Source organism: Idiotropiscis lumnitzeri, chromosome 1 (assembly GCF_059441095.1).
Source record: "Idiotropiscis lumnitzeri isolate Australia: NSW breed Sydney's pygmy pipehorse chromosome 1, RoL_Ilum_1.0, whole genome shotgun sequence".
NCBI classification, from domain to species: domain Eukaryota; kingdom Metazoa; phylum Chordata; class Actinopteri; order Syngnathiformes; family Syngnathidae; genus Idiotropiscis; species Idiotropiscis lumnitzeri.
Genome location: NC_142391.1, coordinates 1,303,060 through 1,329,956, shown reverse-complemented (window position 1 = coordinate 1,329,956; position 26,897 = coordinate 1,303,060). Strand labels below are relative to the sequence as shown.

Sequence of the window (26,897 nt, the reverse complement as noted above, 5' to 3'; positions counted from 1 at the left end):
TCCCAGATTCCAAAAACATGCGTGGCAGGTTGATTGGACACTCTAAATTGCCCCTAGGTATGAGTGTGAGCGTGCATGGTTGTTTGTCTTTGTGTGACGTGCGGCTGGCAACCAGTTCAGGGTAACCCCCGCCTACTGCCTGAAGATAGCTGGGATAGGCTCCAGCACCTTCTGCGACCCTTGTGAGGAAAAGCGGTACAGATAATGGATGGATGGAGAGAAAGAGAGAGAGAGCGAGAGAAAGAAATTGAAGAAAAACAATTTGCGAATCCATGAGTATGTGATGGTATTTTCAAAATCCATTATGGGGTTTGCCTGGGCCTTCAAAAGCCAACATTGGTTGGTACAACATTGGTGCCTCTAATGTGAAGGTCTTCCTTAAAGTGTTTTACAGTTTCATAGAAAGGAAGAAAAATAAAGAATTACCATATATATATATATATATATATATATATATATATATATATTATTTTTAGATTTATTTCGTAAACCTATGAGGTAGTGAGGTCATCTGCGTCGTATGTTTTTTTTTTTTTTTTTTTGAAAGGACCCGCGTGCGTGTGCGCCGCCGACCAATCACGAGTGAGCATTTTTCGCGCTGGTTGGCCTCACAGTTTGAGTAGCCCGCAAAAGCCTTTTTCACTCCACTTGAATGAAATTCGTCCCTTGACGCCATGGAGCAACTCGGCGTTTCCGTTTAAGCGGCCGCCGGGACGGCCAGGCAGCAGGTAAACTCCCGTGCGTCGCCCTTCGCTTTTACGCTCTAGGTCGGGCCAACAGGAGCCAACTCGGGGACTTTTTTTTCCTGGGAAAGGGCACACTTGTCCGGGGGCCCAGCATCCATTTTAAGCGAGAGGCGGCTAGTTAGCCGATGCTATCTGTGGCTGCTACTTTTCAATGGGCTGGTTAGCATTTTTTCCCAAACGAGCTGTCATGGCACCGAGAAAGTGACTCTTCTGACCGAGTCGGAGCCGAACACTTTATGCAGACGACCGCAGGCGTTGAAGCACCTCGGGCGCAATTCGGTTTGCGTTGAGTTTTTTTCTCGCGAAGGTGTTTTTGGCCTTTGTGTGGCGGCTTTGTCTAGTTGCTGATTAATGGCTGACGGTGGCGAATGCTTCGAAATGGGATGAATATTCATTAAACATGGCCGCGTGACAATTCCAGGTCCTCGTGATTTAAAATAGCATCTTAAATAGTACACGTGGACGACTCAAATTTGTACTTAAAAAGTACGTCTGGACAGTGGCACGAAGTTGGGACAATCGCAAGGCGCTCGCCAGACAAGAAGAGTCGATCCACGATTAGACTGCAACATGGCTAATAAATGTCACGGATTCTGCTGGTTGGAGTTGCTGCACGACTTTCCGTGCAAGTTTTTGTTGAACGTGTCAGCTGTTCGCCTTTCTGCGACTTTTCCAGACGGCGATGCGCTCATTGGGCACCGCTGCACGCGGTTCCTGCCCTCCTCCGTGGAAGTCCCCACCGCCGCAGACTGCAGCTAGCTCATAGCTTGTTCTTGGTTTCTCCAGGAGGGGGTCTCTGATTTGGAAGGAGGCTGGGGAGAACGCCTACCTGCTCTGCTTTAATTGTCGCCACTTGTGCTACAATGCGTTTAAGTCTGAGTTGCTATCAATTTGCTTTAAAACATCATACAGGACAGGAAACAATGCAGCTGGGACATTGTGTGACAGGTGCCGTTTTCTCTTGAGCACTCGAGCGTTGAACTCATGCCCCACTCATCATTTTGGGCAAAAGTATGTTTGAAATATTCCAATTTGAGTGCTAAGAGTGACTAATAAAAAGCGTTACCCAGGTAAATTTGGCATGCCTTTTTTTGTGTGTACAACTGCTTGTAATCTGGCGATCTGTGTATATTAGAAGTACTGGTACTCAAAATGCAAATGCGTGATAATGTATCTCACCCGGTATGTGGTGCAGCTGCACATAGGTTACATCAATTGGCCAAAACCGTTTTGCATTGCAAAATTGTGCCGGGTTACAGCCCATTTAGTACATCTCAGAATTTGAAGCATTCGGTAATTATGTTAGGAAAGCTCTCTGTTCATTTTTTAAAACACATTTTCATTCTTTGTCTTTCAGCTCTACATGAGCAACATTGTTTAAGTTTTTTATGGTTTCCTGGTTTTTAATTTGTTTTAACTGGCACTGTTTTTGTATGTTGATTATTTTTTGTTATACTCCACTTTGTATGGTTGTTTTTAAAGTGCTCTATAAATAAAGTTGATTTGGGTGAAACAATTAAAAAAAAAAAGTTTTTATTTATTCATTTATTTCTACTTGGTTTGTTTCAGGGAGTTGTAGATATTGTGGTGTAAAACATATCTAGCACCCTAAACGGGGTCACTGCAATATAATTTTTTTTTGCCCGCTTGGTCTTCTGTCTAATGAAAACCCGATAGGGATGGCAAGAATTCATTAAACGGGAAGTCCAGTCACCACATTTCTTTGCAATATGGTATTTGCGCCTCTGCACACTGTCACTCCAGTAAAACTCCAAAATTCCTCTGACTTCCAGTTTTTAGTCCGAGACTGTGAAAATTGTGAACTATAAGACAAGATATGCTGGGCACATGTTAGGAACTTGAAGGTTGAGACTTACTTGGGACTTGAGGTGATCTTCCCGGGGACTTAGCTTGACACGCCCAGAGCAAAATGACTTGGTATGAAGGTGAAGATTTGAGACTTGCTCATGTGTGACTCTGTCCCATCTCTGCTGTTTTGCCAGAGTGCGTGGAAAGGACTTTGATGGAATGGACAGCAAAGGGAGCTCCTTGCCTTTAATGCCTGAACCGGCCAACCCCGTCAGCATGAAGCAGCCGCCAGAGTCCCGCGGTGACCCCTCCTTGCTCATGGATCAGGCCGCCGCGCAACTGGCCGCCACCTTGCAAGATGGCGTGCTCCAGAAGATGTCCGGCCACGAGAGGCTGAAGGACCTCACGTCTCTGGTGCTCAACAGCGACCACGACGCCATCCCCAAGATGTGCGCCGCCGAGACGCCCGGCCTCAAGGGTGCCGAAGCGCCCCCTTCCAACGGAACCCATCAGCACACGCGCGGTCCTCACGTCGAGCCGGAGCTGAAGGTGACCGTACCCCGGGTGGTCAAGGCGCCGCCGCTCTTTGAGCCGTGCTCGGCCAGCGGGACCGGCTTGTCCGACGTTGTTGAAGGTGCGGCTTCGGTGCCTGAGGAAAGACAGGAAGTGAAGAAGCGCTGCGGTAGACCTCAGAAACCAAATCCTCAACCCAACCTCAGTTCTTCCGCCGCAGAGTCTCTCATTCCTGCTTCGGAGGCAGCAGATGAGGTTAGTTTTTACTCGGTCAACTCGTTCATCCTTCCATTTGTTCGGAACGTCAAGAAATACGGTCAACCCCGGCTATCCAAACTCTTTTTAAATGGGAGTCAGAACACACCTGCCACCATTTCCATTGCCTCTAATTCATCCCAAATAAAGTTCAGATGTTCTAATAGGCTTTTCCTGACGTTTTTGTAGTCACAAGCCATGGTCGGCCGAGAGCTTCCACAGCATCGGAAGGATCTCATTGTTCAAAGGTATCAGTCAGGAGAAGGGTACAAAAGAATTTCCAAGGCGTTAAATATGCCTTGGAACACAGTGAAGACGGTCATCGTCAAGTGGAGAAAGTATGGCACAACGGTGACGCTACCGAGAACTGGACGGCCCTCCAAAATCAATGCAAAGACGAGAAGAAAACCGGTCAGGGAGGCTGCCAAGAGGCCGGCGCAAACATTGAAGGAGCTGCAGGAACTTCCGGCAAGTACTGGCTGCTTAGTACGCGTGACAACAATTTCCACTCCTCTTCATATGTCGAGGCAATGCGGTAGGTAGGCTAGCAAAAAAAAAACATTTGAAGTCTTCCAAACGCGTGTGCTAAAGTGTGTTCTGGGCCGATGAAACCAGGATTGAACTTGGCCATGATTCCGAATGGCGTGTTTGGCACAAACGTGACACTGAAACAACATCATACCGACACCGAAACAAGATGGCGGCAGGGTCATGATGGCGTGGGGATGTTTTTCGGCAGCTTTTGGGGGCGAAGCTGGAGGGAATGATCAACAATTCCACGCCACTGTTGATCTAAAACTTTCAAGATTCTGCAAGAAAGCAAAAAAAAAAAAAAAGCCAGGCAACACCTATGAGAAGAGCTGAACATTATTTCAAGTTAATTGGAGGCGTTTTAAATGGTGGCACATGTGAGCCGACTCCCATTTAATGAGTTTGTTTTGTTTTTCCAAAGACATCCACAGTTTTAAAGGGGTGTACACTTATGGAATTGTCTGTTGCTCTGTTGATTTCTCTTTCCCTGGTCAGAAATGTTTATTTTTTTTTTTTAAATCCCAAAATTTGGACAATTTAACCGGGCTGTCTAAAATGTTTATATCCATTATAGAATAGCAGCAGCATTAGCTCCAAATCTCCTCAAATATTGTGCTGTCGCTTGGCACTACGTTTATGTGGATCCTTAAACCGTCATTAATGAGCAACAAATGGCACGCCAGTCTTAAATCTGCTCTTTCCATACCTTGAAGTTGCCCGGATGCGTAGAAAAGCCTGAAAAAAGAAGACTATTTCATTTATTGATCATTGACGAGGTTGTTTCCATTCAAGATTGTGACCTGAAAGCTGCAATCACCTTAAATGCTGTATGCCCAAAACTTCAAACTCTAAAAATATTGAGCCCATTTCATTCTTCTTTACACCCTTGGCGTGTTCACAAAAAAAAGCCTATTGATGTATCGCCGAAATATCCCCTAAAGATGAAAAGTGTGCATTCGCAACCCCTCGCTCATGAATGACTTTGTTCTTCTAGCCTGCGATGGTCTCTGAGCCATCCCCCGATCGCACAGAAGCGCCATCTTTGCCGAGCAGCTTCTCTGTTGGCGATGTGGTCTGGACCAAGGTGTCGGGGTACCCTTGGTGGCCCTGTATCGTGACCACCGATCCGGAACGCAACCACCACGTCAAAGCCAACGGTGAGTTCACTTTCAGCTGGCCCACGCTTACAAGCACTCTGAATATTCCCCTAATCTGTATGTCGGTTTTGTTTGATAGCGAAAAGCAGGTCAGGCTACCTTTACCATGTGCAGTATTTTGGAGATGCACCAGAGAGGGGCTACATTTTTGAGAAGAACATGGTGTCCTTCGCCCGGGAGAGCCAGTACCAGGAGCTCAGCCTGCGCAACAAGCCGCCGGCTTCACGCGTCCTTCACACAAAGGTTCTTCAACCTCCCTCGGAAGTATTTAAAAAAACTTAAGAAGGGCCACCTGTCGTTGGCTCACAGAAGGAATTCAATTTGCGAGCGGAGGTACCTCTGTTGCTGCTTTTGCTTGAACGTTTTGTCTCGCCGTTTCCTCCAGACACTTCAATCCGTGCCGCGTAAACTGCGACCCCAGTGGAAGATGGGCGTCATCCAGGCCACCGAGGCGCTGGCCATGTCGCTGGATGACCGCCTGGCCAACTTCATCTTTGTGTACGACGATAACGGGCCCCATCTCAACCCATGCATCCTGGACAAGCTGAAGCCGGAGCCCAGCATGGCGGCGGAGGCCCGGCTCTTGATGGGCGTGGCTGCACACAAACACGCACACCGGCTCAACGGAGACCATCTGAAGGCGAGCCTGCAGACGAAGAAGAAAGATGCTGACGCTCTGATGCAGGTTCGGCCGGATAACTGTATCAATGCTTCTTCGATCCTCACAAAAATAGTTCTACAAATGATATTTCTTTCCAATTTAGCTCTGCTAAGGGACATTTGATTGACATTAGCACAATGGGGGCGTGACCGAAAATAATTGAGAAGCACTGAAATAAAGTAACGTGGTAGGTGTAAGTGTTCGTCTAAAATGAGGCAGTTGTATTCCTAAAAAGGGTACTTAGCATTATTGTTAGCTACTCTAACATTACAGCACACTTTGATTGTTAAATATAGAAAAGAAAAAAAAAAACACTTCATGATTAAATTTCAATTGTATTGCACGTTAAGGTTAAGTAAAAATTGTACCAAAACAAGTGTTCAATCGTTAAGAATTGTTTCTGGACACCCGTGTATTGCACTCAAATCTTAAATGCTATTCTAGTTTACCGTAATTTCCGGACTAGAAGGCGCACCCACATAAAGCCGCAACAATCTTTTTTGGGGGTTAAAAAAAGAAAAGAGAACAGACTATAAGCTGCAGTGTCCTATTTTGAAAAAAATGAGTTTTGTACTGTGAATCAACAGATTGTTAAAACGGTGCCTTTTAACATGGCAACAACTTTGCTCATTAAAACAGACCCAAGAGAGGGAAAAAAAAATCCAGATTTATTCAGCGTATTTTCTAAACTATTGAGCGCCCCCTACTGGTGAATGAAAAATCCTCAGAAAAGCCGCAAGGTTGTATTAGCTGCAGGATTCAAAATTGAGGGGAAAAAGTAGCGGCTCATAGTCCGGAAAATACGGTAATTACAAAAAATGACTGCGCTTAAATGTAGAGAGGAAAAGAAAAACTTTATGATTCAATTTGAATGTATAAAAAATATAAATAAATATGACGTGCAAGTCTTATCCAAAAGGTTAAAAACAAACAAATGTGTTGAACTTAAATGTTAACTCCAACTTAAGTGTACACTTTGAGAATCACTTTTGTGCATAGTTGCACTTCTCCAATCGGCGAGCAAGTGATGAATGTTGAATGCTTCACTTGATAGGAACCGGTGGTACCTCCCAAGAAGAAGCCAAGACCCAAACAAGCTGGGTCCCCTCACAAGACGGACAGGAGGAGGAAAACATCAGCCAAGAAGACCATGTTGGGGGAACGTTCGGCTCCAGGTCAGTTGGAAAGTTGCAACGGTCAGCCTTTAGAAGGCTCCCAAACAAATCATCGGTAATTTCTTAAGTTGAAAAAGTGCATTTGTGTGCTTTTTGTTTGCTTCCTTGTGATTTTTAGCCAAGCGAGGGCTGAAGGAAAGCTTCAAAAGGACAACCTTGCTCGACGTCGCGCTAGAGCGGCAGTCTAAAAAGAGGCGAAAAAATGGGAGTGTTGCTGAGAAGATCCTGCGCGAGAGACAGGAAATGCAAACTACGAGCGGTCTTCATGGGCAGGACCCGGCCTGGATGTCGATGGGAGCCGACGACAAGCCGCGGAGCCGCAGGAGATGGAAAGCGGACGAAGAAGGGAAAGAAACCAAGAAACCAGTCGAAAAGCATAAAGGGCTTCCGGCAGGTACGACCGCGTTCAATCCTCGGCATCGAGACCCGGGACTCGTTTGTAAAACGGTTCCCACTCGCCACCTTCCAGAAGCTGAGGAAGCAAAGCGCAAAAGGAAGCGGAAGCCAGATGGAGAGAACCTCGCAGAGCGCCCCGACACCAAAAAGAGATGCTCGTCCCTTTGTCCTGAACCTGAGGTGGGAGTGCTCTTTTTTTTTTTTTGTAAACACACCAAGCGTGTCGGGGTCGAAATGAGCCTCATCTGAGGATGCCCTCACTCGTTGTCTGCAGGTTTCCGGAAGCGAAGGCTGCCCCGATTCGCCGAGCGACAGCCTGGATGGCATGAAAAAGGGAGAACGCAAGAAAGAGTTTGTCTGCCAGGTCGGTCTCCAGCGCCTTTCGCTCGCTCCGATTGTTTGATGACGGCGGACGCAGAAGGCATGTCTACCTTTTTGCGCAGGTGTGCGAGCAGGCCGGCGAGGACCTGGTTCCCTGCGAAGGGCAATGCTGCGGCATGTTCCATCTCCACTGTTTGGGTGAAAACCTAAAGCCGGACGACAAGCTGCTGTGTCAGCCGTGTAGTGCGGGTGAGCATTTTTGACTTTTACCGATCATCGAAGCCTTTGAAACGATGAAGCGATCGTTTGAAAATAATGACATCTGGTGGCGAAAAACTAGAACTGCAGTTGGCTTGTATATCGGTTTTTTTCCCCCCCAGAAAAAGATCAGTTGCGGCGGCTTACACACAGGTGCGCTTTATAATCCGTAAATGACGATAGATTAAAAAAAAAATCAGGCACATGGCTCATACTTTGTTTAATGTCAAGCTAAAAAATGTTGTGAATGTCATTTCATTATTTTATCACTGAAGTCTTTAGTGTGTGAACACGAGTCGCGGTTTCTTAGCGAAATATTGTTTCACACTTAAGTATAAACATTTCTACATTCACAAAGTTACAAAAATGACGGCGCAAGTCAAGTATATGCATTGCAAAGATTTTTATTTAAGCGTATTATTTTTTTTTTCACAGTCTTTGGATTTAGACGTTTCTTTTTAAGGTTTACTGGAGTTCATTTAGAAATCAAAACACGGGTCACGTGTATTTCTCCAGACCGATGGGAGCCTCAGAACATTTTTCCGTGCACCGTAGCTTCGCTTTCCGAGTGCCCGTCACTAATGGTCAGATCTTTGCGCTCACTTGCTTCTTTCGAGCAGGGCTTCACTCGTGCTTCACGTGCAAGCAGTCCGACGGCGACGTGCGGCGCTGCCACGTGGCGCACTGCGGCAAGTTCTACCACGAAGTGTGCGCTCGCCTCAGCCCGCTCAGCGTGTTTGACAACAAAGGCTTCCGCTGCCCGCTGCACACCTGCCTCAGCTGCCACTACGGCTGCCGCACACAGCACAAGTCCACCAAAGGTGAGGCGCTCCGTGGCCAATCGGCCATGCCAAAACGTGGACTCGAGTCACGTGACTCGACTCCACTCCACCTGCTTGAAAGCTGAAAGATGTCAGACTTGCACATGCGGACGCGGCTTACCTCCCAGACTTTTGCTTGCGTCTTCGCAGGGCGGTTGATGCGGTGCCTGCGCTGCCCGGTGGCCTACCATGTGGGCGACCAGTGCGTGGCGGCGGGCAGCGAGATGATCACCAACACGGCCATCATCTGCACCAATCATTTCGACGCCAAGAAGGGATACAGCCACCACAGTCACGTCAACGTCAGCTGGTGCTTCATCTGCTCCAAAGGTGGCGTGCAAAAACATTGCAGCATAATCCCCCGACAAAAAAAAGAAATAACGCGGGAGGCAGCCAGCTCAAGTCGCGACGCTTTAAAAGTCTTGGAGAACACCTCAAGCGCCCCCTCAAAAATGATGCAAATATTACATTTTAGCCGTTACTGAAAAAGAAAAAACAAACCTGCTGCAACGTGTGCACCTTGCAGGAGGTCAGCTCCTGTGCTGCGAGTCTTGTCCTGCCGCCTTCCACCCCGACTGCCTGAACATCGCCATGCCCGACGGCAGCTGGTTCTGCAACGACTGCCGCACCGGCAAGAAGCCCAAATACCGAGACATCGTCTGGGTCAAACTGGGAACTTACCGGTGAGGCGGCGCTCCGTTTTCCCGTCGGAAACTTTCAAATTGGTCAACAAATTTTTATTTTTTTTTTTCCCCCTTCAGATGGTGGCCCGCAGAGATTCAGCACCCCCGCAACGTCCCCACCAACATCCAGCACCTTCGCCACGAGATTGGAGAGTTCCCCGTCTTCTTCTTTGGCTCCAAGGACTATTTCTGGACCCACCAGGGCCGCGTGTTCCCCTACATGGAGGGCGACCGGGGAAGCAAGTACCAGAAAACCGGCATCGGGAAAGTCTTTAGGACAGGTAAAGATGCAAACGGAGGACAACAATCTGAATGGCGGCCGCGAATTTCAAACGTTCCCTTCCCTGCTTTGCTTTGATCAGCATTGGTGGAGGCTGAATCTCGATTCAAGGAGATGAAGATCAAGCAGGAGGCCAAGGAGGCGCAGGAGAAAAACCGAAAACCACCCCCATACAAATTTATCAAGGTGGGAAATCAAACCTTCAGAACAGACTGCTACATATGAAAGAATGACCTCATGAAGCAACATGTGGCTCATTCGCCAAGGTTATTTTTCAAGCACCTGTTTGTAATACAGAGGACCAAGGAACCGTTGTGTTGAATGCAAAAATAGCACCTGTTACTGAGACTGCGCACGCATTTTAATACGGTGAGCGCAGGGGTGATAGACCGATTATCGGAAGCGATATTTGGCATTTTGCCGATTATAGGGATCGGACTTTAAATCATTTTCAAGGCCGATAAATTCAAAGCTGGTTTATGGCTCGCTGCAGCACACTTTATCTCTCTCTCTCCGCTGTGCTGGTGGCCTTGCCTGCAGAAGCAGATTGGCCCGCCCACAGCACCATCTGATTGGTTCCTTGAGCAGTGGGTGGCAACCAATCGGCAGTAAGCTGCCTGTTTGCTTTTTCACCTCGAGTCGCACGCTCTGCAACAGACTTTGCCGAAATTTGAATGATTGTCGGTCTACTACGAATCACAACTCATTGGAAACGATTTGCCGTCGAGAACTTTAAAGAGATGTTCAGAGACGGCCCTGATAAAAAAAGCATATCGCTCTATCACTCGAGCCCAGTGGTTGTGAAAATATTGTAAATATAGACTTTTTTTTTTTTAAACCCCTAAAAAAATTAAAAAAAACGGATAAACATTCAATTTGAGTTTATTTTTTTATTTTTTATGGATGTAAACAATTATTGACCATAAAAATCTGTGCCATACCTTTCGTTGACTGCATGCATGCTCCCGCTGGTTATAAAAAGCTTCTTTCTTGGATTCCTCTCTGGACTTTCAGATCAACAAACCGGTGGGCAAGGTCCAGGTGTACGCGGCCGACGTGTCCGAGATCCCCAAGTGCAACTGCAAGCCGTCGGTGGAGCGCCCGTGCGGCTTTGAGTCGGAGTGCCTGAACCGCATGCTGCAGTACGAGTGCCACCCGCAGGTGTGTCCCAGCGGCGGGCGCTGCTGCAACCAGGACTTCACCAAGCGCCGCTACCCGGACACCAAGATCATCAAGACGCCCGGCAAGGGCTGGGGCCTGATCGCTCTGCGAGACATCAAAAAGGTCAAACACAAAAGCAACAGCGAGGACGTCCTCGCGTTTGATTTCAAGTCGTAGCGCATGTCTGGGCGGCATTTGGAACGTTCATTCGATGTTTCTGCACCAGGGCGAGTTTGTGAACGAGTACATTGGCGAGCTGATAGACGAGGACGAATGCCGGGCCAGAATCAAATACGCTCACGAGAACAACATCACCGACTTCTACATGCTCACCATTGACAAGGTGGGTGCGCGTGTGTGTGGATGGCAATTTCCAGAGAATCGCTTGCACCTCAATGTGATCCGCCCTTGCCACCAAATCACCCGGAAACTGTTTTTTTTTTTTTAAATACTTGAGGATAATCATTTGAATTTTTTAGGTCATTTTGGGCTGCTGATTCTTTGAATTGGCTCTCATTTTGTTAAATATTTATATTTTTGGGCAATTAATTGATTGCTCCAAAACGCTAATTACATTTTGTGATCTGATGAAAAATCACACAATTCACTTCATAATGAATGACGTATTGGCTTAAAGTTTTACAGCAGATTAAAACAAAAATCCCCCTAAATGTGAACTTGGCATTGTCTCTAAAATGTCAACTTCTGGCTGTTCAATTTTATAAATCATGTATAACAGTGTGGTGAATTTTTTTAATTTATTTTTGGGGGGGCAAAAGCTCACTTTTGGTGCACGTGTGCGTTGTACAAATGCGCTGCTCTTCAGTGTACGCGGGTGCTGTGCGCTCAACGGCTCCTCTTCCACTGCGAGCGACATGAATGCCGCCGTATTGCTTTGGGAACGTTACATGACAGCAGACTGTAACGTCACAGTTGTCAATACGACAAACGCGCCACCATCATCTTATCGCTCAGTTTCTCACATCATCGACGTCTTTGCTGTTCAATTTGCCTCCCAAGGACCGAATTATTGACGCCGGTCCCAAGGGGAACTTCTCTCGCTTCATGAACCACAGCTGCCAGCCCAACTGCGAGACGCAGAAGTGGACCGTCAACGGAGACACGCGTGTCGGCCTGTTCGCCATCTGCGACATCCCGGCGGGTATTTTTAGACACTCGTAGGCCATCGCCACAACACACACACACACACACACAAAGAAAATTGCCAACTCAGCAACAATAGTGCTAGATTGAGCTACTTTTCTGACCTTGTTTTCAAAAACTAGCAACATTTGTGACGTTTTTGGAGACTCTGTAAATAAAAGAGCAAACAAAGCATACAACATAAAAGTACGCTTGGGAAGTTCTCTGACTCTTTGGTGTTCATTTTGGCTTGGTAGGCATCGAGCTGACGTTCAACTACAACTTGGACTGTTTGGGCAACGAAAAGACGGTGTGCCGCTGCGGCGCCCCCAACTGCAGCGGCTTCTTGGGAGATCGACCCAAGGTAAAAAAATAATAATAAAAAAGAAATTGAATGTGTGATTTGCGTTTTGCGCATGTTCATGCAATGGATTCGGCGTACCTCAAAGGTGCCTCTGTATTATTTTCCACATCCTCGTGTCAGCAGAACTCCGGCGGTCAGGCGGCCGACCCCAAAGGCAAGAGGCTGAAGCGCAAGTACAGGAAGCGGCGGACGGAGGGCAAGAAGTCGGACGATGAGTGTTTCCGCTGCGGCGACGGAGGAAAGCTGGTCATCTGCGGCAAGAAGACGTGCACCAAAGCGTTCCACTTGTCGTGCCTCAACCTCTCCAAGAGGCCCTTTGGTCAGCGTGCGCACATCAAAAATGAGGAAAGAAGAAAGTATGTGAGAATAACGTCTCGCCTTTGCCATCAGGCCGCTGGGACTGCCCGTGGCACCACTGCGACGTTTGCGGCAAGAACTCGGACGCCTTCTGCCAGCTGTGCCCCAATTCCTTCTGCAAGGCCCACCAGGAGGGGGCGCTGCGTGCCTGGCCGCCCACGGGCCAGCTGTGCTGCCTGGAGCACGACGAGCACCAGGACGCCGCCCTCGCCGCGGTCCTCGTCGCCGCCGCCGCCGCCGCCGCCCGTCCCAAAGGACCCAGGAAGGCTCAAGTCAAAACCGCCAAGAGGAAAGCGGCCGAAGCTTAAAAAGTAGAAGGAAAAGACAAAAAAACGTTAAATGTTGGTCATCAGGGAACGAGCTTGCCGATTACGCTTTTTCAGGTTGTTTCCCCCTTTTGTCTTCCTGCACTGAGCTATCCACTTCCTGTGCTGGAAAATTTACACCAAACTGCCTTTTTTTTCTTGAGCATCTTTAGAGTAAGTCAAGGCTCCTACTCGTGTCCCCTTCTTCTTCGCACGTAGTTTCCATCGAGACCCAAAAAAAGTAGCGGTCATGGATTAACAGGACGCATCCGACATGTTGCCAAATGTACTTTTTATTTTAATATATAGAGTATAAATAGTAAATATATGTAAATGCCAGCAATGACTACCTTGTACCACGCTCAGTAACATCCCCGACATTTTTATTTTTTTTTTAGTGATAATATCCAACAGGAGGTAATAATAGTAATAATAATAATGGATCTTGTTGGGCGAGGGGCGGGGCTGCCCTGTGACAAACACTACTGAGACGTTGAAGGGCTCGAGCACATTTTGTACTCTTCATTTGGACCAAAACTTTTTTTTTTTTTCTAATCTCATTTAAAAAAGGAATCAGTTCCTGAATCATGACGTGGCGGCAAAGGTCATCGCTCAAGGATTCAGCGCTTGAATCATGAAAAGGTCGACTGTTGAGAAATGCTCCATGCTTGAATGCACATCCTTAAAAAAAACACAAAAAAAAACGGTTTCTGTTAGTTGGACGGAATCAGTGCTCCGATGCACATTGGGATATGAAAAGGTGGCTTTTTTTATTTTTATTTATTTACCCTAGTTGATCCCAGTGAGCTTAAAAACACCCCCCCTCCCCTTCAAGAGAGTGACCTGGGTCAGTCTAGAATGCACATTGGGCTATGAAAATGCAGCTTTAGTTTGTTAGGAAGACGAAACGCTGACATGCGCGCCGATTTACGTCAGTTGGCTTTAAGGAGTTTTTTTCTTTTTGGCAACGTCCCTTGCAAGGTTGCTATTTGTCATTTGATGTCACAAAGTCCACCATCCAACTAATCTTTTTATTTTATTTGCCCAAATAAAGTCTCGTTAGACCTGTCCTGGTTGTGACCTCGGAACGGTTTTCCTGATTTCCCAGGGTGCCTGAAAGCATCCTGGTCGTATGTGGGAAGTTTTTGTTGCCGTTTTCAGACCTAATGGCCATCGTTGTGGTGCTTTTTTTTTGGGGGGGGGGGGGCTGTGTGTGTGTGTGTGTCTCGAATGTATGAAGTGAATTGCTGCGAGTACTGTTTAACTGGCTTGTAACTACTGTCGCCCTGAAACCACAGACTAATATGTACATATTGTATAAGTGCCCATAGTGATGCCTTCTATTGTAAATATACCATTTTTTCCCTCCTACCATTTCGTTGATGCTTTTTTTTGTACTATCTTGTGTGTGTGCTGCTGCGTATTTTGCAGGAAAAAAGGAAAAAAAAACTTCACATAGGTTGTAAAAAGAGCAATTTCACATGCTTAAAATATTGCATGTGATCAAATGACAATTGATACAGTAGTAGGATAAATCTTACAAAGTATGCAAAAAAACGAAAAAAATCACACTTAGCTGGATGGTGGGACAGGACAGGACCGTCCCGCGGCCCAAACGTGTATGGTTGACATCTGGAAGGAGAGAAAATGTGGAGGGGAAAGGCAACAGTGATGCCACGAATGACGACTACGATAGTGGGGGCAGTAACCCCTTAACTGCGAGAGATGGCTGCAGAAAGCATCTGACATAAGATCCTGCAAGAACCCTCAAGCTCCCACGCTTCTGGTATATATATATATAATATATAAATATATTTTACATATATAAAATATATAAATGTATATAGTATGGTCGCGCCCTAAAAGTTGCATCGTAAAATGAAACGTCACGAGTTAACAAATTCATTTTACTCATGAACTGAATGCCATTTGGCCTGCTCACCTAAAAATAGAAAAGTAAATACAATTTGTAACAATTTATTTTCATCGTCTTGTTTCAGCTGAGCGGTAGGGTGGTGTCCTAGCGCCCTCTATAGACGAGCAGTGGATTCACTTAATGGCAGATCTTATTCATCAATATTTGTTGGGAGGGTGAGCAGAGCTAACCTCATCATGGAGTTTTATCAACACTTCAAATGATAATTGGTGGATTAAAAAATGTGTTTGCACCTAATGCATTTTTGTGGCCATCCGGCAGATTTTCACAATTTGCCAGCCGGTCCCGTCCCAATCTCCCACAAATATATAAATATAATATATTATACGTGTAAGCGTTGCAAAAGGTTTTAACATGACATACCTGTGTAAAAACAAGGCCCATGGGCGATCTTTCGTACAGGTTCCAAATGAAACTATTGTTTTAAAAATAAAAAAACTACAAAGTTAGATTTGTTTTCATAAGTAAAAAGTGCTGAAATGAAGGAGTCTCAAAAGGGAGGGAGATCTTTTTGCCCCTCAAGCTCAAACAAAAGCCAACAACGCCGCAAACGTCATTTCTTCAGAGATTTTTATTTCTCTTTCAGACTAAAGACAACCAAAACAATTGAACCTTTTTTGCATAATAGTAGTACAGCAGCGGCCTCGGATAGAAAATACTTTTTTTTTCTTCAGTGTAAAAATAACTCTGGCCGGCCCGTCGTAGTGCAAACGCTTGAAACAGGTGAGGCACGTGGCGCGGGCGCTAGTTCAATGACACTCAAGTGCTACCGGCGAACGTCACTGCCGACTTGTCCTCAATGCCAATCGTAAAAGGGCCGCTGTCACTTCCTGCTTTGTGCAAAACACTTTGGAACACTTTCACAAGGGTTGCAAACTGCTTGGAAAGTTTTCACCGAGGAAACTTTGCATGGGAGTTAAGTGGAATTTACAACTTTCATGTCATCTCAAGTTCACACATCGGCCTTCGTGCCCCAATTCCAATTAATTCCCATGGAAACGTTTCAATTTGGCGCATTTCCAAATTTCCCTATCAGAACATCTTGCGAATGTATCAGAAAATTTTCCGCCCCTTTTTCAAATTCTCAACACACAAACAAATCGCGAACTTTGTGGTCCCTTGCGGGGCAGCGGCAGAACAAAAAGTGTCTCAAAATAAAGTCCAATATTTCCCAGTTTATGTTACTCGTAAAAAATAAATATCAGCTCTACTCAGACATTTTATCGGATTTGTCCCCAAAAATAAAAATTTGGGCTTTATTTGTCCTTTTCCCTCTCGGGTCAGGACGCAAGGACGCCGCGGCGGATGATGTCGGATCCGTAACGGCGGCTGAGGGAGGCGTCGCCCCTCAGCTGGTGCGAGTGGCATCGTTTCAAGCAGGGCTCCCGCACTTCAGGGCCCGCTTCCTCGTTTTCGGCGCCCGTGCGCAGCCGGGTCCTTGGGTGCTGCGGCCCCGGCGTCGGCGTGTTGGTGAGCGGCCGGAGCAATTGTTTGCGCTGTTCCAGCTCGGTCTTCGCTTCGCTTCGCTTGGGGATCCGGAACTTCCCCCAACCTTTCAGGGACGCGTTTGACCCGGCGGGAACATCCTGCTGGGCGTCTTTGAGCTTACGGTCGTGGATGACGTCCAAATTTCCCGAGCTTCTTCGGATTTCTTCGGCGTCCGATGATCTGATGTCCACCAGCCGGATGGAGACAGTTTTATCCAGATGTTTGGAGCTGAATCGGACTTTCTGGGATCCGGTGGAGGTGTCTAGAACTTCGCTCCACCGCTTCCTCTTCCGGTCCTCATGATCTGCTTGCTTTTCTTTCCGCCGTTCGGGCGCCAGGGCCTCGCTACGGATGCTTTTCCGGTGCAGTTTCACGCCGACGCTTTCGTGAGAGGTGACCTCCCGCTTTGGGGACTTTCCATGTCGAAGCACATGGCCGTCATTCAGGTGGTTTGACGTTTGGGCGAGCAAATCAGACTCTTTGACCTGCAAGGATTTGGCCTCAAAGGTTCTGATGTCCTCCTTGCAAACCAGCGGGGTGTCGGAGAGGCCTTTCCTTTCACGCGACTTCCGCTTGTCTTGCTTGGAGCGTCGTGTGGTCTTGTGTCCCGTGTGGCTCCACGGGGTCTGCGAGCGGCACCCATGAGAGTTCAGGTGGTCCTCCGAGAAAAGTTGCTGGAGGTTCATCTTGGACGGATTCCCTTGGGACAAAATGGTGGGGAAAGCATAAAACTTTGTATTTGTGGAATGGTTTAAAATGTTTACAGCTCATTGCAATTAACAAATGTCATAGCTCATCTATTAAAAAAAACCTCAAATCTAGAGGTGGTCTACAGACTAAGGAGTAAGGACTCACCACTGAGCAGTTCTTGGTCTATGAGCTGGACTTGGTGCTGAAAGATCTGTTCCTGAACTCGCCACAGGGAACGCTTCATCTTCTCCCGCCGGGTCACCATGTAGGTCAGGTTACGGACCTGAGGGAGGTAGCGGCGGGTCAGAACATTATATTCTGGGGTGTACTTCTTGCCTGGTCTTTTTTTTTTTCCATTATGGCTTCCTGCTCTCAAGATCATTTTGTAGGACTTTTAGCCTTTCCGGTTTTTACGTTCCCTCACCAATAGTGTTGAAGACTTTATGAGGACCTCTAAGCTCCCCGAGAAGCCGCTTGGCCTCTCCAGTGGTTATCGGCATTTTCTGGAGGACCGCCAAAAGAACCCTACCAATGGTCTTGCACCCTTTCCAACCCATCCACCTGGTCTAGACCTTTACACTCCCCAAAAGACCCATCGGACACCCTTTCCTAGAATCGCCAAGTTTCTTCAGCGACCCCAATCAGTCCAGAGGAACACTACCTTCTCCAGTTGACACCAAACCTCTGGTCGTCTCTTCCCAGAGGACGCCAACTAGGGCTGCACGACATCGGAAAAAAATGACATTGCGATTTTTGGGGAGGCTGCGATGTACATTGCGATATTGAAACTAGAACATTTTCACCAGATGACTCAAATAGCGCTTTGGGAACTTTGCTTTCTTTATTATATAGCTCTGGGATGGCCACTTGAAGGAATACGTGTGCCACGGCATTTTATACCTTTTGTCGAGCATGCGGATCATATTTTTAATCCTCTTTAGTGACGCATCGAGTTGCTTTCGCTTTCGCCCCGTGAAAAGTTCTTGCATTCGTGATTTGTCGATGTTGTTTGGACTTCTTATCTTTATTTTCAATTTTAGTGAACTTGGACAATGTGTGGCAACGCGGTGGGCGACTGCTTAGCACGTCCACCTCACAGTGCCGAGGTCGTGGGTTCAAATACGGCCCTGGCAGTTTGCATTGTTGTTTCGGTCCGGGTGTGGGTTTCCACCGGGTACTCCGGTTTCCTCCCACACTCCAAAAACATGCATGCTAGGTTACGTGACCACTCGGAATGTAGTGTGACTGTGAGTCTCCACGTGTCACACCAACCTATCATGGTTATTGATTGTCTTTCACCTTCCCTGCCTTTTCTGGTCACCTACCCTGAGCTGTGGTCTCTTACCGTGGTCCAAAAAAAAAAAACCTAAGAAACAAAGATTATTCTTTTACAACTCATCAGAAGTGACCAACTCTCTCAACACCACGAGTCACGTGCCCTCCCAAAGGACCCCTCATAGCTTCCCAAACCTACAACTTTTTTTTTTTTAACCCTCCCCGGCAGTCACAAACCCTTTCCAGGAGACTTCCCAGGTCTCCCAGCCGCTCTTGTGGTCCTTCCGCTCCTCCTGAGATAACCCCCATCAATTGTCAACCTCTCGAAGGGTGACCATCCCTTCCCAGATGGTTCCCATCCTCTCCGGAGGGGTCCCTTCCTCCCCAGCGGTCACCAAAGCCCTCCACTGATCTTTCACCCTGACTCGGGGTCGCCCCCAACCCTTTCCCGCGGTCACCTACCCTCTCCAGGTCTTGGCGGAGGTGCGTGAAGAGCTGCAGGCGTCTCAGCAGCACCTCGTGCTCGTGTCGGGCCAGGCTGTCCTCCTCGTCCTTCTTGGGCGTGAGCAGTGGCTGGTTGAAGTTGGCTTTGCGCTTCAGCTTCCAATACTGGTAGAGGAAGTCGACCGTCTCGGGCGCCATTTTGAGGTGACGGCCCACCTCGTCGGCATCCACAAATTGGTAGAAGACCTCCTCCATCTCTTGGAGCTTCATCTTGCGGAGGTTGACGCACTTATCCTGCGGGTCGCGTTGGCGTACGAGGCACAAAGACGACGGCGACGACGACGAGAAGGATTCGGCGAGGCCGCGGGCTGGGGCGGAGTCGTCGTCCTCATCCCCTCTAACCCGCCCGCGACGTTTGCCCCTCTTGCTTGCGACGACCTCCTCCTTCTCGTCTTCACCGCCAGAGTCTCGCTCCCTGAAGTCGCCGCCCTCCAGGCCCGAATGTTTGGGACAGTAGGACTTGAACTTGACTTCGTCGTCCTGGGTGAGGACGGTGGTCATCTCCAGACCAGCGTGGAGGCCGCACGTCACGTGGAAGGCAACGCGGCAGTTTTTGGCCGAGCACTGCAGTCGGAAAGGGTCAAAAATAAATACATTTGCGATTCACGCAGAAATCATTTAAAACCGAATGTTGGTGTGCACGCAGCCACATCGGCTCAAACAACATCAATCAAGGTGCAGCCAAAGCCAAGAGCATTTATTTGAGGTTGTGGTGGTGACTTTCAAAAATTCAAATTGAGTCAATTTGGATTTTTTTTGATACTGTTAATCAGACCGCAAGTGGGTCTTTTTTTGAAAATCTAAAGTGCTGAAAACAGCTCGCATGCATAAAAATTCCTGGAAGATAACGGTTCTGGAGCCCAAAAAGAAGTGCACAGAACGTTAAAATGTGCTCTAAATATACAAGGCCAGACGGGGATGCCCATTAATGTTCTACAAGGCAAAGATTACACGACGTAAATAAATATGGCCCACTGGCTGCGCGTCCATCAGGAAGAAAAAAAAGATTGGATTTTTGAAAAACAAAGTTGATCGGCAGAAATATTTCATATAAATTTATGTTCAAGACAAAATGTTGAGATAACATTTTTAAATGACCGATTTTATTTAGTTGACGTTGGAGAAGACTTTCAATGTAATTTTTTTGGAATGTGAACTCAAATTTATTGATTTAATGAATTCATTGTTTCTTTTATTTTGGTAAAATAATTGAGTGGCAAAGTCATTCGGTCTCTCTTTGATTGTACATGCAAAAAAAAGCAAATGTTTCCATTTCATGAATTTGTTTTCAATTTTTTTTTATATCACTGACGAGGCTGAGAAATGTCTTCAATTTTAAAAGCACTTTTCATATAAACAAGTGACAGACAAACAAATGATTTTTAATTTGTTTTTTTTCTTTTTGACCATGAAATGGACGGACCAAAAAAAACAAAAAAAAAACAGGCTTGGCCAACTTTTGCTCGTGGTGACTTTTCATGTTTCGCTCGTTTCAAATGAACCCACCTGGATGCAGGCTCCCGTTTTGTCTTTACACAGGCAGCAGTTGAGCGCCCACCTGTTGCTGGGAATGTGCGACACGTTGGTGATGGGCTCCATCTTCTCCGGGTTCCCGATGCTCACCTGCGAACGACGACAAACGATGATCAAGCCAAAGGACGAGGACGCGGCCGAGCCGCGGCTGAGCGCTCACCTCCGGGATCCACAAGGCACAGCTGACGTGGACCCACTTGGTACCACTGCGGGTGGGCTTCATGGCGCCGCCCTTCTTCGGGCACAACTGGCACTTTGGCAGGATGCCCAGGGCGCAGATGCGACAGAGCCAGCTGCCCTTCGGGACCTTCTGGATGCCGTAACATGCCTGGACACGGCAGCAAAACGCAAAACGCTTGATCGACAGTTTGTATGACACAAGGACCTTGAAAAATAATCTCACTTTATAAAACAAACACAAATGGTTTGCTTATAAGATTATAATGTTGTTCAAACTTTACAATTTCTAATACTATCGTGTGTAAACTTGATTTCAAAATGTGAGCATTTTATTGAAATTGTTTATTTCAAAGATGCAAAAGTTCAATGGCAATTTTGAAGTGTTTAGCGAGTAAACTTTCTTTATACAAGGAAAGCAAACTGAAATTCAGGGGTTGATTGGCGGGCCACAATGGCTTCTAAAATTTGACGGAGCAGATGGATGGAGTGTTTTGGTCACCTCATCAGAGAAAAAAAATACTTTTCATTTGAAATGAAAGTGAATCAAAGCATTACAACAATATATGTGTCTTTAAAAAACACAATCTTTAGAAAATAAAACATTAACAAGCTTTATTCATTTCATTTTTTTTCAAGTTCGGCGGGCCGGATTAAAACATTTGACGGGCCGAATGTGGCCCCTTGGCCGTAGTTTGCCCACGCCTGCTCTTATTTATACTTTTGCAACTTTTTCAAAATTATTTTAAGACAAAATACATATTTGCCCGAATATTGATTCCATTTATACTTTTTTGTACCTCCCCCAAAAAAATCTTCAAATCATTGTGATTTCAATTGTTGTTACTAAACTAACTGTTATTAATATCTTTTTTTATAATCGAGTCGCTCCATTTTAGAACTAAATCCCAGTATATGAAATAGGACCAGACAGAATATTTTTTTTTTTTTTTGGAGGCGGACAATCAAAAACTGCAGAATAATTAAAAAATATATACATGGCATCAAATAACATTTTTCACAAAGTTCTATTCGGAAATCACCTGAGGGTGTGAGCACAGATGCAAAAGATTTCTTAAACATCTTACTCATGACAGCATTCAAACGTGATAATCATGCGGTTAAAGCAAGATTCCAAATGCCCCCAAACAAGTGCACAAACGACAACTTGAGAATGGCGGAGGCTGTTCTGAGTGGATTTCGCGAATGCTAATACGCAAAGAAATTCCCCGAGAGAACATGCGTGAGTGCCCACCTGGTGGACGCAGATGTTGCACTTGTCGCAGAACACCATCTCGTTGTTGTCCTCTCCGTCGGGCGACTGGCACACGTCGCACACCACGTCCTCGTCGTACTCGATGCCAAGCCCCTCCTGCGTCTCGGTGGCGTGCGTCATGTTGTCGTGGCAACGACGCTCAAACTCCTCCAGGGTGCGCTCCATGGCAAACTCGTCCAGCGGCGGCAGAGCTGCGGATGAGACATTTTGGCGAGCTTAACACTCCGTACAAATGTTTCACACCGATGGACGAGCGAGGAGATAGAATAAAATACCCCAATTGTTTACGTCATTTGCCATTTTCAACTTGGGCGTGGACTCACCCAACTTGGCAAACTCCTCGTTGGCAACCTGCAGCCAGGTGACGTCTTCCTCGTTGAGGTCGTAGCGACACATGCCCTCGGCCAGGGTGCGGATGTCCACGTAGCCCAGGGCCTGGGCGGCCGACGTGCGGATCAGCTTCTTGGGCCGCACGAACATGATCTCCTTGCCCTTGTCGGCCAGCGGTCGGGCCCCCGGCTGCGGGATGGATTGCGGGCTGACGGGGACCTGCACGCCCTTCTCCCATTCCTGCCGCCACGAGTCGGCCAGGACGTAGTAGTCCTCCGGGTTGAGCTGGTACGAGTCGTGCACCTTCATGGCCGTGATCAGGTCCGTCCTGAAGACCTGAAGTTGACAAGTGAGAAATCATGTAAAACGGATGCTCTCTTTTTTTTTTTTTTAAATATATTGACAGTAAAATTAAAATTCACAAAGTCTTTGTTGATTTTTTTTTTTATATCAATTTCACAATTTTATTTACATTAAAAAACAAGCAGAAAAGTATGTTGATGTAATTATTTGGTCCCGTTTTTTATTTCGGGAATAAAAAAATGAAAGAACTCAATTTCATTATGATATGTAGTTGACCTCTAATCTCGTTGCACACTTGAGTACAATGACAATAAAGGGATTTCTGATTTGATCTTGTTTAAGCCTCTTGGGTTAATAAGTGAAAAAAAACATTTTTCGTAATTTAAGAAAACTGTTTTTGAAATGAAAATTGACAGTCGAGAAAAACGTTCATCAAATTTGGGGGGCGGGGCATATTTAATTGAATGTTTTTAGTATGAAACATTACATTTAATACTAAATACAATTCTGTAAATCAAAATAAAAATATATTTGAAGGATGGTTTGCATTTAATACCACTTCCTTTTTCATTTTGGTTCTTAATAATATGAAATGATATAAAAAAAAAAAATGACTTCAATTTATTTTAAAAAACATTGTACACGTCATAACGTAAATTATTTATCGTCTGGTAGTCAACATCTGCTCATAAAAAGCCAAGCAGCCTCATCAGGGTGTTTTTTTCTTTTTTTGCATGCAAACACATTTTGGTCAGCTGAGGGGCCAACTGCCAATCAGGATCAAGCTGGGCCTTGTTTTGCTTCAATTTGATTGGCCTTCATGCCGGAGGGTGTGGCCACAGCAGATAAGAGCTGCGGCCAGTGCACTGGAGGGTCAGTTCACTTATTGAAGAAAATGTCTCCTCATTTCTGACGCACCTCAGAAGGTTTTGGTCGGCTTCCTCTTCTGGCCTGACATGAATGCTGCGACCAGCAGGTGGAATTGCCTGAACAACAAACATTGGGGTGAATAAATCAAACTTTTTAGGAAGGATGTAACGCCAACGATGAGTCGGTAAAAAGCAAAAAAAAAAAATTGGTTTTATTATATATTTTTTTAAACTTACTGGCATTGTCTGAATCATCGCTGCTGCTGGGGTGTCGACTTCTCTTCATGGTGGTGCGTCTGAGCAGCTCCAGCTTCACGCTGAGGACAAAGTGCAGCGTTATCAAATTAAAAGGACCACAAGTTCAAACACAGCCAGGAATATGATCAGAAAAAAAATATATATTTTTTTTGTCCACAATGGAAGTCATGCAGGAGCATTCGCACACAGACATGATGTGAACCGGCGCCAATAAAATAAAAAATTGTCAGTCCAAGCAGAAATATTGAACCTCCACTACACCGCTGAGTCACGAACGGCTTCAAGTGGACTCCGCACGTCAATTAATTCATAATGCTTCATTTGGTGCATGACACAAGAAAAGCACAACATGATTTAAGATTTTTTTTTAAAGGCAATTCCCTGTTTTTAAACGCCAAATATGATTTGTTTTCTCTCAAATGTATAAAAGCGCTAGAATGCATTTTTCAAAATGGAATTAATTCCGCCACCTTGTAGTTGTGGTAAACGACGTATTGCAGGTTTGTCCATGATTTTGTCTCTGTTAAATAATATGAACATCTTAACCAAAACTGAAGCATTTTTCCAAACTTGAACTCACAAGGGCAAGATTTGCTAACTCGGCTATTATGTATTGTGCAGTATTCAAATGGCTATATTTATATATTTTTTATTTTTAGAAAATAGTTTTCAGCCAAGCACGTTTTTGTTATTGTAATGTTGCTTTCGTATTCATTTAGCGTGCACACTATTGACCCCAGGTAACATTTAAATTTGGAGCGAAGAACAATTTTAACCCAATTTTAAGCTTTACAACCTCAAAACAACTTTTTTTTTTTTTTTATCACTTTCAGACTTCTTTTTTTGCTTCTAATCATTTTTCCCTGCCTCAAAGCTCAATAATGCTAAACAATATAACACTAATAACATCTATAAATATTTTGTTCGGTCGCCACTCAAGATTATTTTAATAATGCAAAAACCTGTCAACATTTTCCCCCATGAATTAGATAAACAGTTTTTAATTTATTACTGATTTTTCAAAAACAACATTATTTCAAGTGGACTGTGCCAAAATGCAGTTGCTGGTTCTGGTCTGTATCATGTCAGATAATAGTCAAAAATGTTGATCATTGATTTGCAAAGTAAAAAAAAATGTTTGTCAATGACTTCTTTTGACAAAACAAAGATAACCTGTCTGCTTTTATGGACTACAATAATATGAGAATATTTATTATTGAGGGGCCGAATTTCTGAGGAATTGGATCATGTCAAATGAAACAATGTTTCAAAATGATAAATCGATCACGACGACGACTAGTGAAGAAAAAAAACTTGCACACATCCAGTCAATTATGCAATCCTGAACATCAGACATGGAACAACAAACACGTTCAAGATGGTGCAGCAGTACGAGATCTCATTAGATTGCGCCCCAAAGAGAGAGCAAAGCATATATTTACCGTGCATGATTGACTTCCTCCGCGCAAACTTAACACACATGCAGATTTTGTTGTTTGGGTTAAAGATGTCCTTTATTAGTCCCACAATGGGGAAATTGACATAGTTGAAGCGCTGCTGCACCTGAGCCGTGAGCAAGTCAACAAACACGTCCCCTGCGGCTGTGAGCGAAGGAATCGCTTGCTGTGTACAAGACGACATTTTGCCTCACATCACACACACGACAAAAAAACACGATTAGAAATGATGAGCTGGAGCCTTGCGATGCCACATCGAGTCGGACTAACTTTGCAGGGAAATGACGTTACTGTGAACGACAACAAATGTGAGGCAACCGCGAAAGTGGCTGAACAACAACACTCGAAGCGTAAACGGCTAAATAATGAGGACGTTCTAAGATAAAACGAGTGGTAATATCGTGTAACGTTAAGCTGTTTTACTAAAAGAAAAACGCAGCTAGGTGACTAAGCTAACAGCGGCTAACGTCATGTCGTAAAATGCCTAACTTTTCGCGGATGAATAACGTCAATTAACAATTTACATAAATGGCACAAAATAATAATTTGTTTTAATAACCATAGTACAATACAAAATAGGCTACTTTTGACAACAGGACAAAGCTGCTAGCTTTTACCACAACGCTAACGTGTCAGTGTCGTTCCAAAACATGAGGGCTGACCCACCAAGTTGCCAACCGGCGCATCGAGTGGAATAATGCACATAATCTGGATATTTTTCGTTCCATTTTACGTGATTTAATTAGCATTAGTGATTTAAACAGACCACATCGCTCCAAAACCACCCCAGCGTGATAAATCCTCTAAATTTAACAAGAAGAAAAAAGTGCAGCGGTGAACGACGTTTGAAGTGGTCGCAACCCGTGCTAACCCGTTAGCAGACTTGCTACGTTTGTTACCATTGAGAGCCGCTAGCATCGAGCTAATGTTGCTAACATTTCGGTACCTACTGAACCAAATGTGTGTTTCATTTTCGTTTCTGTCAAAATGCGCATACTTTGCCTCGGACTCGTCTGGAAAGCTCGACGAGAACACTAAAATGGAGGTTGTGGCGAACGGGGTGAGGGGAATGAATGTTAACCAGCTGGGTACAATGTGGCGCACACGCACCAAAACGAGCCACTGGTTGAGGTTAATCTTTGGCGCCATTTTAAAAATGACGACGTCGCGTTCTCCCGGTGGAAGTGACCGCCTCGCCACGAAAAGTCTCTCGCCGGCCGCCTACAACAAGTTTGTAGAGCTGGTAGCGCAAGTGGTGCGGACGGTACATACGGTGCACGCCGAGACGCCGTTTTACTTGGAGCTGAGGCGCAGTTCGGGCTTGAAGTTCCGCTTGACCCGCATTCCACATACACAAACAGCGAGATGAGGCGCGAGGGGAAGGCGAAGGCAAGGCAAGGCAAGGCAAGGCAAGGTGGGGGCGATCAGGGGGCGGGACCCGGCCCGGAGGAGGCAACCCTGTTCGGCTTCACTTGCGACCCTGGCCCGCTGAAGCAGAGCAACGCTCGCGCAGTTGAGTGGATGCATAGTCAAATAGTTTGTATCCAACGGTTTGAATTAAAAAGGTCACAGAAACACTGTATTTGGTGACAAAATGTTAACATCATTATGTTTTTTTTGCATGACGCAACATGTCAATCACTCATGCTGGGGCAAGGTTACGTCATGTCGTTTCTTCAAAGCACAGTGCAATAAATACTCAGTTTTTCTTCATTTTGATTTGTTCTTTTTTTGACCTCCTATTAGACATCACGACACAGTCTTTAAATTTACTCGACTTCATTAGACGTGAAAAAAAAAACTGAATTGCTGTTGGCAAGTTGACAATATGACGTCATGACATGTTGCTATGAGCTTCGTCTTTT

General features: G+C 45.7%; 2 protein-coding genes across 11 annotated transcripts; one reads left to right on the top strand and one right to left on the bottom strand.

The window, feature by feature from the left end:
• The first annotated feature begins 548 nt into the window (after positions 1-548).
• nsd2 (nuclear receptor binding SET domain protein 2) lies at positions 549-14,131 on the top strand. 5 transcript variants are annotated; one of them, XM_088309634.1, is made up of 22 exons: positions 549-728; positions 2,750-3,323; positions 3,513-3,791; positions 4,849-5,011; positions 5,091-5,254; positions 5,397-5,696; positions 6,727-6,847; positions 6,966-7,241; positions 7,320-7,423; positions 7,518-7,607; positions 7,687-7,813; positions 8,443-8,643; positions 8,794-8,973; positions 9,170-9,326; positions 9,405-9,607; positions 9,689-9,792; positions 10,621-10,890; positions 10,994-11,110; positions 11,788-11,929; positions 12,168-12,274; positions 12,395-12,593; positions 12,665-14,131. In XM_088309634.1, the coding sequence occupies exons 2-22, from the start codon at positions 2,775-2,777 to the stop codon at positions 12,937-12,939; spliced, it is 4,128 nt and encodes a 1,375-aa protein (XP_088165760.1). In that variant the 5' UTR covers positions 549-728; positions 2,750-2,774; the 3' UTR covers positions 12,940-14,131. The 5 variants fall into 5 exon arrangements, with proteins under 5 accessions (XP_088165760.1, XP_088165753.1, XP_088165745.1 ...); XM_088309627.1 differs by having other exon boundaries at positions 550-728; positions 7,317-7,423; positions 12,398-12,593; XM_088309619.1 differs by having other exon boundaries at positions 550-728; positions 7,317-7,423.
• Positions 14,132-15,425: 1,294 nt separating this feature from the next.
• Positions 15,426-26,565, bottom strand: jade1 (jade family PHD finger 1). 6 transcript variants are annotated; one of them, XM_088309573.1, is made up of 11 exons: positions 25,117-26,004; positions 25,018-25,079; positions 23,555-23,634; positions 23,367-23,434; positions 22,139-22,481; positions 21,795-22,006; positions 20,523-20,690; positions 20,336-20,452; positions 18,788-19,393; positions 17,216-17,333; positions 15,426-17,060 (listed from the first exon to the last, which is right to left on the bottom strand). In XM_088309573.1, exons 3-11 carry the CDS (start codon positions 23,601-23,603, stop codon positions 16,153-16,155), a joined length of 2,589 nt encoding a protein of 862 aa, XP_088165699.1. In that variant the 5' UTR covers positions 23,604-23,634; positions 25,018-25,079; positions 25,117-26,004; the 3' UTR covers positions 15,426-16,152. The 6 variants fall into 6 exon arrangements, with proteins under 6 accessions (XP_088165699.1, XP_088165735.1, XP_088165691.1 ...); XM_088309609.1 differs by lacking the exons at positions 25,018-25,079; positions 25,117-26,004 and adding an exon at positions 26,292-26,565; XM_088309565.1 differs by lacking the exons at positions 25,018-25,079; positions 25,117-26,004 and adding an exon at positions 26,305-26,472.
• Between the last annotated feature and the right edge of the window lie 332 nt (positions 26,566-26,897).

What these genes read in the sequence shown, in the direction of transcription:
- nsd2 (XM_088309619.1), top strand. Translation starts at nt 2,775, where the DNA reads ATGGACAGCAAAGGGAGCTCCTTGCCTTTAATGCCTGAACCGGCCAAC. An exon ending in CCCCATACAAATTTATCAAG is followed by an intron (nt 9,793 to 10,620) that starts GTGGGAAATCAA and finishes CTGGACTTTCAG; the next exon opens with ATCAACAAACCGGTGGGCAA. An exon ending in ACATGCTCACCATTGACAAG is followed by an intron (nt 11,111 to 11,787) that starts GTGGGTGCGCGT and finishes TTGCCTCCCAAG; the next exon opens with GACCGAATTATTGACGCCGG.
- jade1 (XM_088309609.1), bottom strand. Translation starts at nt 26,383, where the DNA reads ATGTGGAATGCGGGTCAAGCGGAACTTCAAGCCCGAACTGCGCCTCAG. An exon ending in GTGCCTTGTGGATCCCGGAG is followed by an intron (nt 20,453 to 20,522) that starts GTGAGCGCTCAG and finishes CGTCGTTCGCAG; the next exon opens with GTGAGCATCGGGAACCCGGA. An exon ending in AAACGGGAGCCTGCATCCAG is followed by an intron (nt 19,394 to 20,335) that starts GTGGGTTCATTT and finishes TTCCGACTGCAG; the next exon opens with TGCTCGGCCAAAAACTGCCG.